This window comes from Daucus carota, chromosome 7 (assembly GCF_001625215.2).
Source record: "Daucus carota subsp. sativus chromosome 7, DH1 v3.0, whole genome shotgun sequence".
Classification (NCBI taxonomy): domain Eukaryota; kingdom Viridiplantae; phylum Streptophyta; class Magnoliopsida; order Apiales; family Apiaceae; genus Daucus; species Daucus carota.
The window spans coordinates 19,980,933-20,000,035 of NC_030387.2; the positions used below are offsets into that span (position 1 = coordinate 19,980,933).

At 34.3% G+C, this 19,103-nt stretch overlaps 4 protein-coding genes across 5 annotated transcripts; 2 read left to right on the plus strand and 2 right to left on the minus strand.

The window, feature by feature from the left end:
• Nucleotides 1-1,168: 1,168 nt before the first annotated feature.
• LOC108193747 (pentatricopeptide repeat-containing protein At5g59600) lies at nucleotides 1,169-7,965 on the minus strand. 2 transcript variants are annotated; one of them, XM_017360557.2, is made up of 2 exons: nucleotides 6,278-7,965; nucleotides 1,169-1,306 (listed from the first exon to the last, which is right to left on the minus strand). In XM_017360557.2, exon 1 carries the CDS (start codon nucleotides 7,919-7,921, stop codon nucleotides 6,281-6,283), a length of 1,641 nt encoding a protein of 546 aa, XP_017216046.1. In that variant the 5' UTR covers nucleotides 7,922-7,965; the 3' UTR covers nucleotides 1,169-1,306; nucleotides 6,278-6,280. The 2 variants fall into 2 exon arrangements, with proteins under 2 accessions (XP_017216046.1, XP_017216045.1); XM_017360556.2 differs by lacking the exon at nucleotides 1,169-1,306 and adding an exon at nucleotides 1,829-1,966.
• On the plus strand, nucleotides 1,211-5,683 carry LOC108193748 (beta-glucosidase 24). Its single transcript, XM_017360558.2, has 13 exons — nucleotides 1,211-1,545; nucleotides 1,632-1,701; nucleotides 2,208-2,266; nucleotides 2,445-2,520; nucleotides 2,636-2,713; nucleotides 2,806-2,893; nucleotides 3,339-3,594; nucleotides 3,834-3,949; nucleotides 4,216-4,433; nucleotides 4,543-4,574; nucleotides 4,786-4,888; nucleotides 4,991-5,099; nucleotides 5,350-5,683. The coding sequence occupies exons 1-13, from the start codon at nucleotides 1,369-1,371 to the stop codon at nucleotides 5,519-5,521; spliced, it is 1,554 nt and encodes a 517-aa protein (XP_017216047.1). The 5' UTR covers nucleotides 1,211-1,368; the 3' UTR covers nucleotides 5,522-5,683.
• Nucleotides 7,966-8,833: 868 nt separating the features above from the next.
• Nucleotides 8,834-11,503, plus strand: LOC108195600 (non-structural maintenance of chromosomes element 4 homolog A). The gene is made up of 7 exons (XM_017362580.2): nucleotides 8,834-9,025; nucleotides 9,115-9,198; nucleotides 10,012-10,261; nucleotides 10,383-10,476; nucleotides 10,581-10,797; nucleotides 10,896-10,987; nucleotides 11,065-11,503. The coding sequence occupies exons 1-7, from the start codon at nucleotides 8,902-8,904 to the stop codon at nucleotides 11,335-11,337; spliced, it is 1,134 nt and encodes a 377-aa protein (XP_017218069.1). The 5' UTR covers nucleotides 8,834-8,901; the 3' UTR covers nucleotides 11,338-11,503.
• Nucleotides 11,504-11,702: 199 nt separating this feature from the next.
• Nucleotides 11,703-17,492, minus strand: LOC108196565 (nucleolar complex-associated protein 2). The gene is made up of 11 exons (XM_017363900.2): nucleotides 17,357-17,492; nucleotides 17,091-17,224; nucleotides 16,425-16,505; nucleotides 15,745-16,344; nucleotides 14,920-15,222; nucleotides 14,226-14,555; nucleotides 13,932-14,138; nucleotides 13,348-13,434; nucleotides 12,556-12,650; nucleotides 12,327-12,473; nucleotides 11,703-12,243 (listed from the first exon to the last, which is right to left on the minus strand). Exons 1-11 carry the CDS (start codon nucleotides 17,373-17,375, stop codon nucleotides 11,922-11,924), a joined length of 2,325 nt encoding a protein of 774 aa, XP_017219389.1. The 5' UTR covers nucleotides 17,376-17,492; the 3' UTR covers nucleotides 11,703-11,921.
• Between the last annotated feature and the right edge of the window lie 1,611 nt (nucleotides 17,493-19,103).

The following is a 19,103-nucleotide window of genomic DNA, read 5'->3' on the forward strand; positions in this document are numbered from 1 at the left end:
GCTCACACATTAGGATATGCAATTTTCTTATGTTTGCAAACCACCTTTATCTAATACTCTCTCAACTATGATAATCAATAACGATTATAACCAAGCCCATCAGATATGCTCTAATAAGTCACACATTAGGATATGCAATTTTTTTCTGTTTGCAACATTTATCTAATACTCTCTCAACTATGATAATCAATAACGATTATAACCAAGCCCATCAGATATGCTCTAATAAGTCACACATTAGGATATGCAATTTTCTTCGGTTTGCAAACCATCTTTATTTAATACTCTCTCAACTATGATAATCAATAGCAGCCTCAGTTTTGCCGTAATTTTTTCCACGTCTGACATTTCAAGTATAAGCTTGATCGACTGATAGAGTATGAACAAAATTAGGGAAGTTCATAAATTTTATCAATATTATAAAGATATCTAAAATTTGAATACTCTTTATTGACTAACGGTTAAACATTTAATTCCATGTATTTAGCTCAATTTGATTGGTGTAGATTTTTTATATATAGGAAGTCCAGCATTATCAAAAAGTAGAAGTCAATCAAAATAAACTATACTTATAAAATTAAGTATTTTGTATAAATACCAGCCCATATTAGAAATTCATGTACTGCAACATCATTTTTGCTTGGTCATTTCAAATGGGTGGATTTATTCCCCTTTACACACCCATTTGACCACCTCCCACTGCATTGCATGTACTACATACCATCATTTTTTCTTGATCGCCCGCTACAAATTACAATACATCATTTTAAATGAATATATTCTTTATATAATATATGTCTCGTTAGTTTTATTTTAATTTTTCTGAAATAAATAACTATTTTCAGGAAAATATATATATATAAATACGCACTCTTTTCCAGAAATAAATATTTTGCATATAAGAAATATCAAGTGCCTCATAAAGAATCAATCATAAAAGGTAGTAAGTTAAGTACATGCAAAAATTTTACTAGAAATAAGTTTACCACAAAAGTTCAGTCAAACAACGCTATAAATTGTAATACGTGCTCTTATGTTGACAACTTGTGTAGTATTTTCAAACCTCGACTAGATTATATTAAAAACAAATAATGTCCATGCAACTATACAACAATGCAATACTTGCACATAATCTACAACACTGCAATACTTGCACATACCTGTCACCCCAATATCATCCACATAGCCTGGTTGATTTACATTCCCAGGTAGATGAGAAATGCATACAGCATTCAAGGATCATTGAAACCTCATTTGCATCGACTTGCAACTGCTGATTATAAACGCACTCACTCATGTGTGCCAACTGAAGATAGAGATAGGATTTAGATCAGTATTAGACTAGTAAGCAATATCACCACATGCTCTATGAGGATACGAAGCAAATATCAAGCTCAATGGTTTATTTGGCTCGTTATTACCACCGTTATATTAAGAACCGGAACTCCAGTGGAAGCTCTGACAACAACTTATGGCATAAGTTTGCTCAACAGAACCAGTTTTCCCTCTGGTTTTGTATTTGGAGTATCATCATCAGCTTACCAGGTTCCTCAAGGGCTTGTTATTCATCTGTATTTACTGTTCAGATAATCCCGGGTTGTTGTTTTATATTTATATATTTTATAACACAGACAGAAGGAGCTGCAACTGAAGATGGTAAGGGGCCAAGTATATGGGATACTTTTACTCACAAATTTCCAGGTAATCTCTCTATCTGCAGTTCTGCAGAATAACCTCCATACCATTAACTTACTGATTAAATATTTAGCCCTGAAGTCCCTTGAATAGGCTCAATAAGGAACATAATCATGCAAACATCTCACGTGTTGAGCCTATAAAATTTGTGAAGAAATAACACTCTATCCTATATCCGGGCAGAAGGCAAGAAAGCAGCAGTCTTTCGTGGTCTAATATCCAGCTCCAAAGGAACATTTCCCAATTCTTATGTGCAGAGAAAATGGAACTCCTAAAGTACAAAGTGTAGATGATAGTTAACTTACTAAAAGTGTCAAAAGTAGAACAAGTTAATAATATCGTTGCATATTGTCCTTAGAAACACAAATAAAGTTAAATCGCCTAGATAAGTAGATAACAAAGTATTAAGTTAAAAATTTATTGATAACTATGATACATGTACATACATCGTATACATGTCTGTACTGTCCTTGTGTTGACGTTTTTAATACAGCTTACTGTTTACATGACAGAAAAGATAAAGGATCATAGTGATGGGAACATTGCCACAGACAGTTACCATCAATACAAGGTTCAGTTCCATTAATCTTTTCTATAAAGAAAATGCAGTTACTGTCTTCTTGCATGCACATGCAGATCTGACGATAATATGCCTGCGTGTGATTTATACTAGTAGAAACCATAAGAAAAATATGCATCCTGAACTAATTTTTTCTGCTTTCTTTCATTGGTATACATCAATATTTCAGGAAGATGTGAGAATGATCAAGAAAATGCGTTTTGATGCCTATCGTTTCTCAATTTCATGGCCTCGAATCCTACCGTGTAGGACTGCAGCTTAGATACTCCTCCAGTTTAGCTTAATTATTGTCTGTTTTGTCTTTTTATGTCGATTTTGATTAATAGTTATATTTCTGAGAATTTTGTTTGATATTTGTAGATGGAAAGGTGACTAGAGGCATCAATGAACAAGGGCTCCATTACTACAGCAACCTCATCAATGAGCTAATTAAAAATGGTTATATTCATGCTAACTTGTCACCAGATTTATTCAAAATGCTCCTCAGATCATTTTGGACTCTAATAACTCATCACCGTTTATATGAACAGGCATAGAACCCTTTGTCACTCTTTTTCACTGGGATACTCCCCAGGCCCTAGAGGATGAATATGGTGGTTTCTTAAGTTCTCAAATTGTGTAATATACTTGATTTCATACCACTAAAATTTTGGCCAGCATTGACTTTGTTATTTTCAATTGCTAGAATGTTGTGTTCAGTTAGAAGGAAAGATGTTATGATTAGAAACTATTATTATGTCAGTTGGCTGACAGGCATTCATCACACATACACTTATTACATTTCACAAAATTTGTTATAGTTCATCTTACTCATTTTACATAAGTCAGCATATCCCATTTTCCTGCACTGCAACCTTCACAAATTTCATCTTTATTAATAACTTAATCATCCACACTCATATCAGATTTTACATTTATTCCTCGGTTCTAATTCTAATTCTACCTCAACCTCTACTTCTCTTTGACAAATTACATTCCTTTCCTGTCAGATATTATTACTTCAGAGGGAACAAAACCTATGTCACACTTTATATGCTAATAATGCCAGTTCAACTTGTTGCAGAAATGATTATCGTGATTATGCAAATCTATGTTTCCAAACCTTTGGAAACAAGGTGAAGTACTGGACCACTTTCAATGAGCCATCCACCTACACTCTAGGGGGTTATGTGTCGGGTAATTTTGCACCAGGTAGATGCTCTTCATGGCAAAATGCCAGTTGCACGGGTGGAGATTCAGGTGTGGAGCCATATATTGTGGCACATAATCAACTGCTAGCTCATGCAGCTGCAGTTAAATTGTACAGGGACAACTACCAGGTGAAATTTTTGTTCCTAATATACCTGTCACTGTCTATTCCAATATACCTCTACAATCTGGACAAATGAAACAGGGGAACCGGGCTTTTTATAAATTGAGGATGTATTAAGGTAGTTGCTAGAGGTATACAATCTGGTGATATAATCATGTTTAGGCTTCACAAGAAGCAAAAATTTATAGTAGAAGGTATTTCAGGGTAGTTACTAGGTACATAATAAGGCAACATAATCATGTTCAGGCTTCACACAAAGGAAAGATTGGAATAACCCTAGAGACACGCTGGATGGTGCCTCTGTCTGATGAGTCTATCAATATAAATGCCGCTGATCGAGCCCTAGACTTCAGCTTTGGATGGTAATTATATTCTGCACGACTTGAATTAAGATTCCAACATAATTAATATGTACATAAAATTATGAATGTTTGATTCTTTTTCCTCACCAAACTGTGGTTCCTATAGTTTAAAATAATATTTCCACACAGAAGTCAGTGTGTACTTTGAATCCAACATCTTAAAGTGGTTACTTTCCAAGGCAATTTTGCTGACTCAGGGGCAATGTGCCTAATTAACATTTTTAAGGTTTTATAGAATATAAAATAAAGCTCAATGCTCATCACAGGTTTATGAAACCACTAACAGCAGGAGACTATCCAAGCACAATGCGATTTCAGGTAGGAAGCCGACTTCGTAATTTCTCAGAAGAAGAAGCCAATATGCTGAAAGGCTCATTTGATTTTCTTGGTCTCAACTACTACACATCAAACTATGTGGAACACTTCTCAGATCCCAATCTTATAGATGCTAGCTACATAACAGATTCACAAACTCGTGCAAGAAGTAGGATATAACTCCACCGCATTTAGTTTCGTGATAATTTGTTTTTTGGTTAAAAACTTGTAGTGTATAATTATCATTGATTATTGTTCGTCTTTTACTTTTCATGTAGCTGAAAGGAACGGAGTCCCTATCGGTCCTAAGGTACAAATTCTTAAACATTCTCCTTAGTACATACCATGCTATATAACCTTATTTATTAATTGAAGAATCACATCATGACATCTTCTTGTTATTATAGTAAGTTTTACTCTTTATCAGGACTAGAGAGTTATACAATATACAACATCAATTTTTGATAAAAATGGCATGTGTTAATTCAGTCTTGTTTTTTAGTAACCGGAATATGTTGCAGGGTGCATCAAGTTGGCTGTATGTATATCCAATGGGAATACATGATCTTCTACTATATATTAAAAGAAATTACAGTAATCCAACAATCTACATCACTGAGAATGGTATTGAACAGAAGTTATTTTGGTGATATTTTAGTTCTGCAAACTAGTGATCGGATAAGGAGAAGCTAACGGCAACATGTATTCTTATATATTCTTCTCTAGGGATTGATGAGCTTAATAATTCTACATTGTCTCTGGGAGAAGCCCTCGATGACAGCACAAGAATTGACTACTACTACCAACATCTTTCTTCTGTTCGACAAGCAATAAGGCAAGTAACATATATGAATAACAAGTTTAGAATGTAGGTGGGTAATGTTACTGAACTTGGGATTGTTAACACAAAGTTTTGTTTTAAGTCACGGTTATTAGTAGTGAAATAGCAGGACTTGTATTTTAAAATGGAGAGAATATTCCTACTCGATAAGATTATTTTTAAGATGGGGAGAATGTTCGTACTTGATAAGTTACTATGTTTGATGAACTTGTTTAATTTCTTGAAATATCTATGTATAACACAGTGAAGGAGTCGATGTGAGGGGATACTTTGCATGGGCAGCTCTGGACAATTTTGAGTGGAATTCTGGATACACTGTAAGGTTTGGCTTGAACTTCGTCGACTACAAAGCTGGGCTGAAAAGATACAAGAAACTTTCGGCCAAGTGGTTCACAAATTTTCTTCGTCTGGAATAAAAACCTAAATGTAACTTTTGACTATATTTCATGAATAAGCTAAGAACACAATTTCCCCCTATCAATTTACCAAAGGTTGTGACAAAAAAATTGGCGATATATGTACAATTTGTTAGTTAGATAAATTTACGCATTTGAGATTGTGTTCTATACCATCAGAAATGGAAGCAAAGGCCAACCCCCCCCCCCCCCCCCCCCCCCCGTCTCAAAAAAAAAAACAGTGTAGTCATAAAATTAATAACATTAGTATTAAAATTCATGGAAAAAAGTTGCATCTTATACTTTTTTAATGCTAAAATGTTGTATTATATAATTGCTGCTTGCACAAATTTATAAAAAAAAATTAATTGATTTTGGCAACATAATAGATGATGTTTAAATTAATTTTGAATTCAAATATATAAAAATGAGTATATTGAGTGTATATATATTTTTTTAATAATATAATAATATATTTTATTTAGTACCAATAATTTATTAATATAATTTCATCCCCGCAAACTTCTTTATCTAGCTCCATCCCTGTATACTTTTATTATCCATTCAGACTATTCTCTTCCGTCGAGTTAAATTAGGATAATGAAGTTTGTAACACAATTCAATGTTTGCCCTCTGCAGCATTTTCAAAAAATACATGTCACTATGACAAGCTAAACAGATAGTAGAAACCATAAAGCTGCAAAATTTGTGACATGGTTTCGGTATAAACTCCAGTTTACACAATGTTACTTATCTACTGAATTGAAATGCACATACCTGTTATAGTGTAAAGCCTTTGCTTTTGAGCTCTGATCTAGAAGACACGTCTCTTGTCTCGAACAAACTAATACCAGGTCTTTTATGGATCCCTTTCTCCTTCATAAGCTTTCTTACATACTCAACCTCTTCCCATTCTTCCTCAGCACCACAAATATTTGACAATGTAACAAAACCTCCAGGTCTCCTTGTCTCCATTTCAGAGAGTACATTTACAATTTTCTTAGCTAGATCTCTTCTATTGTGTAGTTTACATCCATTAAAGAAAGCCCCGATAATGGACTCTGTAACTGCAAGTGGCATCTCTTTTACAAAATCATAGGTTTCATCCATTCTCCCAAAGCGACAAAGAAGATCAACAACACAAGAATAATGCTCCTGGCTAGCCTCAATGTCATAACATTTCCTTATGGACCTGAAGATCTCCAAACCTTTATCAACAAAACCACCATGGCTACAAGCAGAAAGTACACAAGTGAAAGTGACTGGATTTGGTTGCATTCCTTCAGTTGTCATCCTCTCAAAAAGCTGGATCGCAGAATCAACCAACCCATGCTTTCCGTAACATCCAATCATCGCATTCCAGGACGCAACGTTCTTAATCGGGATTGTCTCAAACACATTTCTAGCGTCAATAACGGTTCCACACTTGGAGTACATATCAATCAGAGCACTAGCAACAAACACATTCATATACAGCTCCATTCTGTATATGAATCCATGAATCTCTTTCCCTCTTCGAACCGAGTCCATCAATCCACACACAGGGAGGACTGCAGTGACAGTCACATGACTAGGCCTTATTCCAGCAACCATCATATCCTTAAACAGCTTTACAGCTTCAATCGTTCGTTTACTCTGAACAAAACCCGAAATCATAGCATTCCAAGTAACCACATCCAAAACAAAACCTTCCTTCACCATCCTGCAAAACAACGCAAACGCTCCATCACAATCACCCTCCCTAGCACACCCCGCAATCATTGCATTCCACGTAAACCCATTCACTTCCACTCCTTCCAACTTCATCCTCTCAAACAAACCATAAGCCTCCTCAATTTCACCAACACTAAAATACCCACAAATCATCGAAGTCCACGACGCAACATCCCTCTCAACTATTCTATCAAACACCAAACGAGCATACACTACCCACCCACATTTCCAATACATATCAACCAGCCCATTCCCAACTTCCAGGCCCAAACCTAAACCCATTGTACAAATCCTACAATGAACTTCCCTACCCTTTTTACAATCCATCAGCCCAACACAAGCTTTCAAAACAGATGAAAAAGTATACTCATTAGCCACATTTCTTGATTCTTGAAACAATGAAAAATACCCTAATGCATTTTCATAAGAACCAGAGAATGCAAGAGACGAAATCATCCAATTATATGCAAAAACAGATGGGTTTTGAGTTCGTTGAAACATTAGCTTAGCAGATTTGATGTCTCCACAGCTTGCATATAGTCCTACAATTTTTGAACCCAGTGAGTTAAACTCCATATCTGCACCAGAAGCTAAGAGAGAAGAGTGGAGTTGTTTGCCTGGCTTTAAGGCTTTTGATTTCATGCATTTTTGTAACAGGAAGAAGCTTTTTTCACATGCATGCAAGTTGTTGAGTTGGGGGTATTTCATTTTGGACGATGTTCCTCCATTCAACTATTGCATTGCTCACAAACTCGCAACTGGTCTACAAAGTGCACTTTACTCTTTTATTTTTTATTTATTGAAATTTTCGACCGTTTCAAAATTTTCAACTTTTTATGTGTTTTTCAATATTAAAAGTATATTCCACTCATAGATAATTGACTAGTAATTCGAAATATCTTTTAATGCACTTGATAGATTTACTTATATGTAATAATATTTTGCTAAAAAGATATTTTCTATAAATATATAGGTTTATACTTTTATACAAAAATCATAAAAATATTACACATTTCAAATTATAACATTTTTTGTAAAGAAAAAAATGTTTCAGATTAGTGTCCTCTTCAATTTTCAATACAGCCTCTTTAATTATTCATATTTTTACGAGCAACTTTAAATAATATATATATATATATATATCTAATTTTTAATTTCAAATAAATTATATCTCATAATTATATTTGGTCATGAAACGGGACCGCAAGTTTATAAAATTTCGTCTGATATTCCTGTTGCAAATTGTTAAATCAGTTTTCTTGCTCTAAAATAGGTTGAAAAGTTGTTTGATAAATCAAAAACAATTTTTTAATTTTAGCTCAAAAATTATTTTCAGAAAAACGAGTTACCCCATGCTTTTAGAACAAACTATTTTTCTAACTCCTGCACAAAATTGTTTACACATGGAACTTCGCCAAAAATATGTTTTCCATATTATAATTCAAATATATACGTATAAAAAATTTATCAAATACCCAACAGGATTTTTTTTACTCTTATTTTTTTGAATGAACAGCCCAATAATTTTTAAGAAACATGTGGCGTGGGGTGTGCCCCTGTCACATCTTAATGCGCGGGAAACTCTCCAACATTAAAATCTTTCCCAAGAAGCCTCTCGTATTCTCAACTTAGCTTCTCTCTACGTACACTCTCTCTCTCTCCCTCTTACTTCAAACAAAGCAGCAGCAATGGCACCAAAGAACACAACCACCAAACGTAAACACTTGAATGACGATGACGAAACCCAAAAATGTGCAGCGGATCGGAGGCTTCTCCGTTGTGATTATTTCAAGATTTCCTCTCTCATTAATGGTACACATCTTTCTTGGATTTTTTTTGCTTGGTAAATAAATATTTAAGATTCATTTTTTTTAATGTATTTTGTGATGGGGTTGTTGCAGAAAACAGGGATGATATAGCAGCTGGACTTGATTCTCAGAAATTTGATTCCATCATCAAAGAAGTAGAGGACTTGCATCTTCATGGTATCTATCTATACACATTTTTGTTGGTGCATTATGTATCTTCTGCCTATAATGTGAGTATTTGATATGAGTGTGTTACAAATCAAACATAAGAGGGGTCTTTATGGGTTGAACTAATTTGGGTTTTTTTTCCTTCTTGAATCTTTTAATGTGTTGTGTAAAACTGTAACTCTGTAAGCACGGAGAAGATAGGTACTACCCCTGTCTCACTCATTTCTATGTGTTTTTCCGTATTTTAAGGCTTCTTTAAAATATACATTTATATTTTATTTTTTAAAAAAAAATATGAAAAGAAAAAAGAATTTAAAACAATCTATGAATTATATTTCAATGCAAGTCATTTGTCCCAAACGTATACAGCTCAATGGGATGGAGGGAGTATACGAGGCTACAATGTTGGAGAGTATGGACTTAAACTTATTCGAAGAATATGAGCAAGTGTTGGTTTTGCTCTTGCAATCACAACTTCACAAGTGATAATGCACTTAGTGTTATGTTGTTGTGGATATTTTTATTGGATTAGAAGTTCCCGCCTTTGTCTGATCATATTTCAATGCACTTATGACAATGAACAAGATGCTAGTCTCATTCGTGGCGTAATAGGCTGGGGCTCATTCCCTCTCAGAGTCAACATCTCATTTCTTCAGAAATTATGACAATTGGTCTATTTATGTTTTTAGCTCAGGTTTGTTGTTTAGAACTAGTTCAGCCTCACGTTATTTATGATCCTAGTCCTGTCACTGGTTCAAGTAGTGACCACATTATCACTCATGTACAAAAGTCTGTGAACTGCTATTATGTATGATTTTGCAGTGAAGAAGCCAAGAGAGCAAGTTGCAGATGCAGAAACCCTTTTGAATCTTACCAGCACCTTGATGACAGCAGTTAAACAGCATACAACAGGCGGTGTTACTCATTCTGAATTCATCGCTTGTCTTATGAGAAACTTTGCTAAACATCAAAAAGGTGAAACTTCTGATAGTTCCAAGAATCTGCTTTCCTGGAGAGAGATCGGGCTTTTTGTTTCACCTCTTTTCCAGAATGTGAGAGGGTGTAGCACAATGTGAGTTATATAAGCAGATTTTTGTATGATTCGTCATAATTTCATTATTACTGCTCAATGTGTGTCCACCTGGGGCCAGTTTTGTATGATAATTCTTTATGCATCTTTACTTCACTTAAAGGCTTGGACCCATGGACAATCATATGAAGCCACGGAAGGTTACTGCTCGTAGAAACTATGCAAGGCCAACAATCAAGAGGGCTCGACCAGAAGAGGTGTGTTTATTACATTCAAGATTTTCTTACATATCAATACAGTACAAATGTTTTAGTTTCTTGCTGTATTTCTGAAATGACCTATTCAATTCATTGGCCAACAGATTAAACATGCCACTACTGAAGAGAAAACTGAGACCGATCAGAATATGTTGACGATGTTTGAGATCTTGAGCAAGAAGAGAAGTGTCAAGCTTGAACATCTACTGTTGAACAGAAAGTCATTTGCACAAACAGTGGAAAACTTATTTGCTCTGTCTTTCTTAGTGAGAGATGGGCGAGTTGCCATTGTGATTGATGAGTCGGGTTCCCACATCGTCTGTAAGACCACACCTTAGAATTATATATGCTATCCGATGAATATCTATACAAGCTATTGTGTTTGCTTGTGTAGTTGTGAATGAACTTCCATTTTGCAGCACCAAGGAATCAGCCTCCAGCTAGTTCTGTTAGTTCAGGAGAAGTCAAGTACAGTGCTTTTATTTTTAGATTCGACTTCAAAGATTGGAAGGTAAAATTCCTCCTAATTCACGAGTTTTTGATTCTGGATCATACTAATCTAATGCGAGTGTAATGTGTGTCGAATAGTTGATGAAGGATCAAGTGGAAGAGGGAGAGGAGCTGATGCCTAACAGGGTGGACAAACTAGTATCGTGTTTAAAAGCTGAAACGGCTACAAAATGTTCTAAACCAGAACCTGATACATTGTATCGTAAAGAAGGAACGGATACAATCTGTTCTGAAGCTGCACCAGTACAGGAAATACCAATGATCACACCTCTAAAGATGTATTCAAGAAAACATGGCATGGTCGCTGTCACGAGACCGAGCTGTAAGCGCAAACTTGAGGTTTACCAGTAGTAGAATTGATGGACTACTCGACTATGTTCGAAAACAAGGACAGGTTTCTCTTGTTTGGGATTCTAGATATAACTTACTTTTGCAAATGTGCAACTTAAATTTTGGACGCAGTAATTTAATAGACTGGTATTTTACTTTTGTAATTACAAATCTGAAAATTCTGAATATTACTAACATGGTTTTACAATTCTCTGGCTTATAAGCTACTTAACCTATTTTCATCTTAATAATACAATTAATTGTTACATAATTTCTTGAACGTTCATATTTCAAAATGAATTTTTAAATGTACAACTATATATTGACCAAATGTAACAATAATGGATTTTACAATAGGACGAATATGTTAAGAATGTCAGTAAGAATTTAATAAAAAATGACTCAAATTCTTGGAGCAACAAAAATTCTTATAGATTCCAAATGAAAAGACAAAAATACTACCGTGAACTTCCAACCCTAAATGACGTTTTAGGACCCTTGCAGCAGACAAAACTGGTGGTTGATTGAAAATTCCGTTACAAATATACTATAAATAGAATCGTCAAAAAAAAAATAGAAGAAAATTATATGAAGGCCATGACTTGTTAATTTGCTTTCTTCCTCTTCTTTGATTTCTCAATGTTAAATTGTGCTTTCTTCCTCTTTTTTGATTTCTCCGGGTTAAATTGTGCTTTCTTTTTTGAGAACTTGCCTGTTGGCTTTTGCTGTGCACTTCTCTTGTTTTTGGACGGTGGTTCAGCTTCGACATCATTTTCGTTAGAAGGAGAATCACTCATGGAACCCTCATCTTCATCTGAACTAATAATCAACTCTTCCACAACATCTTCATCGATAGCTTCCTGGAACTCTGTTTCCCTGTTTTTTCTTTTCTTTCTTTTCTTTTTATCTTCTTTTGCTACTTCAGCTCTGTTGAGAGATCATTTAATCCAAAAAGAAACAATACATACCCATGTGCACATAGTGGAGGGAAATGGTTAAAAGAAACTTACTTGGAATCGCGTCCAGGTAACCAGGAAGAGGAATTGAAGACAGCGCCGCCTTCTTGATCTCTTTCATCATCACCATCTTCGCCATCATCGTCGTCATTACCCGGCAGCTCACTTCCGAAGATAGCCGAGTCTTCACCAACAATTACACTGGAAACATGTCCATATTGAGTGACATATCAAACATGACATGTTGACACTACATTACAATTGGTAAAAACATCAAATTCACCTGGTCTCTGTCAATGAGTCTCTCTTTTGCTTTGCTTTCTGTCGTATAATGGCAGCATATTGTGACAGAGGACTTGAACCTGACTTTTTCTCATCCTATAACCAAATACAAGGTAATGTCAACTTACACACCACGCACACACAAAGGGAGAACCTTAAACTTAACAAGTATCAACTATTAAGCTTACCTGCACTCAAAAATAACCGACCAACCATTCTGTACTATATGCATAAGATATTTATTATCTGGACTAAAAGACCAATTTATTAGTGGGCAGTAATCATGCCCTTGACAAAAAAAAATGAATTAGTTAATACTAATCTCTGGTTACGATTCAGAAAATTCTGTACTTCTAAGACTATTCGGTCATTAAATAAATATTCATTATTCAATAATTTGTTTAACTAACTATTTGTAGATAAGAATAATTTCTATGATAAACTGGTTCCGTAAGCCTGCATCTGTATACTTGATATTGATTTAATACACCCACCATCGCCGCTACCAAGTGGAATAACCGGTTTATTAGTATGTTTGGTAATGTATGACTCAAGAATGTAACAAAGCCAGTTTAATAATTGGGGAGGGAGAGGCATGCCCTGGTTGCATACAATGATATAAGTTCAGAATTTTACGAGAACTAGTACACTTATATTTCTTCGTTTCTTAATTAGCAAAAAACCCAACTAATTAATTTTACTACTCAAAGCATATCAAAAGTTTATAGGATAGTCCTACAAAAAAAAGATTTTTGGATAGTTGGTAGCAGTCGGAAAGCCAATTTGTACAAACCTCAAGGATTAATGATGCAGCAGGATCATTCGGTAGAATTGAGACTGACATGCGTTTCACATTGGTATACTCAGAATTAGCCTCGATCTGTAACATCATACAAAATAATCAGCAGTATACGTGTGCAGAAGGTTGAAAATGATTAAGTTGTGGTCAAAAAGACAAAAAATCTAAGTGTTTGAAAGGTCATTCCTGACCAACTAACTTTACAACAAAATGGCTTCGGATACCCTTAAAAGCCTAATGTTGTGCTAAATTGGGGAAAATGGAGTAAAATGACTAAAAATAAATGAAAATAATAGAGGTAGGAGGGAAGTTTTGAAAAAAAATGAGCGAGTGCAAAAATTATGATGAGATTTGATAAGAAATTGAATAAAGTAAGGAATGGAGCATTCCTTCTCAATTGGGGGTGTGATCTCTAGTATAGGGTGTAAAGAATGGTATGGAGGAAGGAATGAAATTGATAAAACAATTACCCATAGCAAATTCGAAATTTCATTCCATTCCTTCCAAACACATTCAACCAAACACAACATAAGGGAACTGCATCGTGCCATATCCTAAACTAGATAATGGCCATATACCTGACGAATTAGGTGCCTCATTTCTCGCCGAAACCTATCAACTTTTGTAGATTTGCAGAAGTTACGTAACCGCACAGCAGGAACGAACGATAATTCAAAGAAAGCAATAGAATAGCTCCATTGAGCTAAATGTTCAGTAAGCTCTTCAATCACAGTATTGACACATGCCTCCTGAAATGATCTTGTCTTTAATATTGGTTTGCTTACCTGCAGAAGGAAAAATCGATTTACAAAAGGGAAAAGTTCAAATGGCACATTAACTAAACAGTAAGACTATATCCCCATCTGTGACACCTTTAGCACAGTTCGCAAATCTAAAGACTTGCCAACACCTCCTGCAGGGGGCCTATTGAATTCTTTCATATCCAGCATGTCAAGAAGTAGCAGAGCAACTGGAATAAAGGTACCAGTTGAACCAGCTATACGGTTGAGCATCCTAGCACAACGCAATCTGAGGGGAAAATAACGAGCAGTTGGGACCAAACGAGCAACACCAGAAATTATCTGAGTTAAAGGATATGCTAGGGGGCTGAACTCGGCTTCTGAACTGTAAGCACAAATAGCTCCTGTCCAAAGTTCGAGGCAGTTTATATACTTCCACTCGTAAACCTTTCTGAATGATTCCTGCATTAATAAGATCAGGGTGGAATTAAAAATTGAATCATCACTAATACATAACCAAGAGATTTTATAAGTCCAGGTACTATGATATTATGAGGATAGAAAACAAAATATTGCTAGCTATCTACCAGGATTTAAATCTCAAATAGGTTATATAATCAGTAGCTATGACCATTTTATATTGTGTTTTCTTCTTACAATCGTATAAAACCCAAGCCTGAATGGAATAAATGGCAATTCATACCACAATCAGACGATATTAAATTTGCAAAGGTGGGAAGTTGAAATTCAGATAATTCTACGAACTGCCTAAAACAATGATATTATTTAATATCTTATTTCATAGAACTCGCATGTATCACTGTACCTTTGTTTTCATAGTTAATGCCTCCTTTAAGATCATTGCCAATTGCCTGATGAAAAGAAAGGCATGCTGATATGCGGCAGAAAGGTCAACCCGAAAAATCTCAATGACACAATTCCCAAGAAACTGGATGTGCTGCAACTTCTTTGCATTCACAAACTGACAATTCAGTACATATGCTTTGTATATACCCTTAAAGCAGTCATCTACGCAATCAGAACCAATACGAACACATAAGTCTCTCAGAAACAAAAAGGAGACAACTGGCAGTGCACCTCCCCCAGTTCCCCAGAAGTGAAGACCCACCTGAGAAGTTCAGCACATTCATGGTTTATAGCCCGCTGGACCAGAAGTACTAAATTTAAATCAATAGTGTAACAGCAGGCCCCAGTCGGTAGTAAAAGTATGCAGACAGCCAAATAATATTTTCCGGTTCCTCTTGGACTCATCACGTAACATTGTGATTGTATTTTATTTTCTAGACCAAATTATGATAAGAATTGCAAACCATGTGATTAGAAAAATATAATAAAAGCTAATGCAACATAGTACATGGAATGCAAAATACTATTACGTTGTTAGTTCAGGACCTGGGATGAGACAACAGGTAGGTATAGATCACTTTAGTATCTTTGCTTCGCAGGAGTTTATAAAAGCAATGAGCACACAAAGTTATAGACCTAAATCCTGTAAAATTGACAGAGCAAATCCCTAGATCTCCTCAATATGTCAAATGACTCGGATCAAAGCCTTGAATCATGACTCTTCTTCTAAATTAACTGCAACAAGACATAATACTGAATAAAATAGTTAAAACTGAAGCCATACCTTTATATACTTCCTCAATAGACTTGGGAAAGCGGCCAAAAAAATTGTTGAATATCTTAGACGCTTTAATGTAAATGATATCATTTCCGTGTCAGTCATTTGGTTTAAAACATGTAAAGCATTTCCAAGATAGGACTTCACCAAGTGATTGTGATTCTTCCACTGTCTTGTGTGAACCACATCTAATACAGTTTCCTTCTTTCCACCGGAAGAAGGGAGGCTCAATAATCCTCGAAGAACCCCGTCCATTTCATTTAAAACAAACAACATTATTTTGTTAAAAACATGGCTAGGCATGACACTTAACTTCGATAAATCATCATTCCCGCCATCATCACCATAATGGCATGCAGTACGGAAAGCTTTCATAAGAGAGCGCACCGCACCTAAGCTAGAGTTTTCTTTAATGGCGGTACACCAAGTATCAACCATTGCACTAGTTATAACTGTTCTAGAAGTTTTAACTTCCTTGTCTTTAACAGTAGTCCCATGTTCCTCATCATCTTCCATTTCCTCGCCATCAATATCAGTTTCAATATTCTCCTGCTCATCCTCGTCATCTTGCATCTCCTCACCATTAATATCAGTTTCGGCATCCTCCTACATGGTTAGATGTCAGCTCAAGAACTGTAAACCTAGAATGACCAGACTAATTAAAGCATAAAGTAGATTAGGCTCACATCTTCTTCATCATCATCTTCTGCATCAAAGTCTAGCAGGTCTTTGTCATGCTCTTTCAAGAACTCATAAAATTCAGGGTCCTGTAGGGGGGAAGGAAAACAAGGATTTCCAAATAAATCAGTTAAAGCATTAAAAATCTATAATCATAGCAGGACGATATCAGTAAACTCTAAAAATCAAATGATATTTTCTAATGCTCACAAACCACTAAACAATAGCTTAAACAAACGATTAAGATTTCCAATGAAATCTATAACATCATTACAATATACAATTGGATGCAGACTAAACCAATGAAATTCAACAAATTAAATGACATTTTCTAATGCATTACTGACCACTAACAACAGCTTAAACAGAACTGACATAGTGTCGTTTATATCATACTCCTATCATTTATAAATAGCACAGTTAGTTTTAAATAATCAAAAAAATTACGTCTAAATTACCATCCAATAACACAATTGTCACCCCAAAAAAACATTTCTACAAAACACCAAGTAATTTCTTATGGGCTTGCAATAAGTCGGAGGTGACTATCCTAAATGCCCCACAAAACTTAAACAGAATTTCTATACTCTCAGCCCCTACTTTTATCTAAGAAGCTGTTATAGCAAGCTTATGAGGGAGCAACCGATATAATATAAACACACACACATAGTGACCTTTTCTTGGAGTCTTTGTAATTGCAAAGCATGCTCTTTTGCTGACTTTGGAGAATCATTACTTATATCTTCTTCATCTTGTATTTTTTCTTCAAAACCCTCTTCATGGGTCACTTCTTTCTTCGATTTCTTCACTGCAACAACAATTAAAAGATAACTTTAGAAGCAAAGTGGATGAATCAAAGATATATATGTGCACAAACGAGGCTAAGATTAAAAACCCAGAATAGAATACAAGGTAGTACAAAAACCCAAGAAAATCTAACCTTTCTTTTTGGCAGCCATGGAAGTAATTTACAAGCAGAGCGAGCGGCTGAAGAGAAAAAATTGTCAGTTTAGGTCTACGTTCACTTGGGTTTATTAGATTATTTGTTGGAGGGCTTAAGGATGGCAAAATTCGTTATTATTTCAATTTAGTAAAAAAGAAAAATCGTTATCTCATAAATAAATATCTTGTGTCAAACGGATAAAACGGATACAGATTTGCCCATATTCGTATCCGTATTCGCCTACTCAAAATCGGATCCGGATTCGGATACGGATACACAAATTTTAGAATAAAAAGATCTGTATCCGTATCCGGCCGGATATTATCCGGATACGAATAATATCCGTATCCGCTTTTTCAAACATCACCAAAAATCAAATATACATTCTAAGATTAATTAAAAAACATATTTTGAACCGTTGAACAGCAAATGTATACCCAATCAGAAATTAATAACATACTTTAATAGAAGTTTGGGCATTCGGGCCAAAAATTTCGAACAAAATATTAATTTTAACAATTTAAAATCACAAAACAACACTATCTGCAACAATTTTAAAAAAAAAAACTTAGATGAAGATAGTTCCATTTTCTTCATTTGCAAGATACTTAATGTTTCTTTTTTATTTTAAATATTGATTCTTTTTCAAAATTTATATGATAAAATAAGAAAAAACAAGTAAACAATAAATTTATATAACTATTATTATATACATATAATAATAATTTGATGCGGATATTTTCGGATACGGATACGCCTATATCCATATACGTATCCGCAAACCCCGGATTCGAATACGGATAATATCCGTTTTATTCCGGATACGGATTATATCCGCTTTTCCCCCGAATACGATAACAGATTTTTCGGACGGATATCGGATCTTTCGGATTTTTTTGACAGCACTAGGCCTATATGCGTGCATTTTTGTATAATATATTAATATCTTATTCACTGATTTATAAAAATAGAAGACTCTGAATTAGTCGGTCGAAACAATTTACAGAAATTAATCGAACAATTAGAATTAATCGGAATGATTAATATGATCACTAATTAAAATTATTAATTATTTTTTAATTATATATATATACTATAGATTAAATAATCAAAATAGTGTATTGTGCTACTTAAATTTTTATGTTTTATGTGACTTATTTTATTTAAATTTAAATTTATTATATGATATGAATTTCTAAACACGAGTTTTAGTTTTATTTATATTCTGTATTTGCATGTTTTATTTATGTGAAGTATTTGTTAGTTTTCTGTTGCTAATAATATTGTAGATATGAATTTTATATTTTTATTCAGCGCCACATATTTTAAGAGCTAGAGAAGATCATTTTGCTAGTCAGAGCCGTGACTGAGATTTGGAATGCCCTGTTCAAAATTTTAAAAGTGCCCTTATAATTTAAAAATAAATTAATAAATACATGATATAATAGTAAAATATTAAAGATTATAATAAAGGTATTACAATTAAAGTGCATAAAATAAATTTTGTTACATATTTAAAAATACAAATAATTATTTGAACATTAAATTTTACAAAGTAGGAATTCATTTAAATGAAACTAATTATACATCCAGATTTTAGTTTATATGTATACTTGTTTAAATTTATATAAATACATTGTTTAAATTTATATAAACCAGTTTCTCAATTTATTTTATATTTGAATTGACTTGTTTCTTATAATATATATATATATATATATATATATATATATATATATATATG

Bases quoted from the DNA above. Each gene is read 5' to 3' on its own strand.
- LOC108196565 (XM_017363900.2), bottom strand. The intron at 14,139-14,225 runs GTGTCACAGATG...TTCCTTCTGCAG, and splicing joins ATTTGCGAACTGTGCTAAAG to GTAAGCAAACCAATATTAAA. The intron at 12,651-13,347 runs GTTTGTACAAAT...ATTTGGTTATAG, and splicing joins CTGCATCATTAATCCTTGAG to GATGAGAAAAAGTCAGGTTC.
- LOC108193748 (XM_017360558.2), top strand. From the start codon at position 1,369: ATGAGGATACGAAGCAAATATCAAGCTCAATGGTTTATTTGGCTCGTT. The intron at 2,894-3,338 runs GTAATATACTTG...AACTTGTTGCAG, and splicing joins TTCTTAAGTTCTCAAATTGT to AAATGATTATCGTGATTATG. The intron at 4,434-4,542 runs GTAGGATATAAC...CTTTTCATGTAG, and splicing joins TTCACAAACTCGTGCAAGAA to CTGAAAGGAACGGAGTCCCT.
- LOC108193747 (XM_017360557.2), bottom strand. From the start codon at position 7,921: ATGAAATACCCCCAACTCAACAACTTGCATGCATGTGAAAAAAGCTTC.
- LOC108195600 (XM_017362580.2), top strand. From the start codon at position 8,902: ATGGCACCAAAGAACACAACCACCAAACGTAAACACTTGAATGACGAT. The intron at 9,199-10,011 runs GTATCTATCTAT...ATGATTTTGCAG, and splicing joins AGAGGACTTGCATCTTCATG to TGAAGAAGCCAAGAGAGCAA. The intron at 10,798-10,895 runs GTAAGACCACAC...TCCATTTTGCAG, and splicing joins GTCGGGTTCCCACATCGTCT to CACCAAGGAATCAGCCTCCA.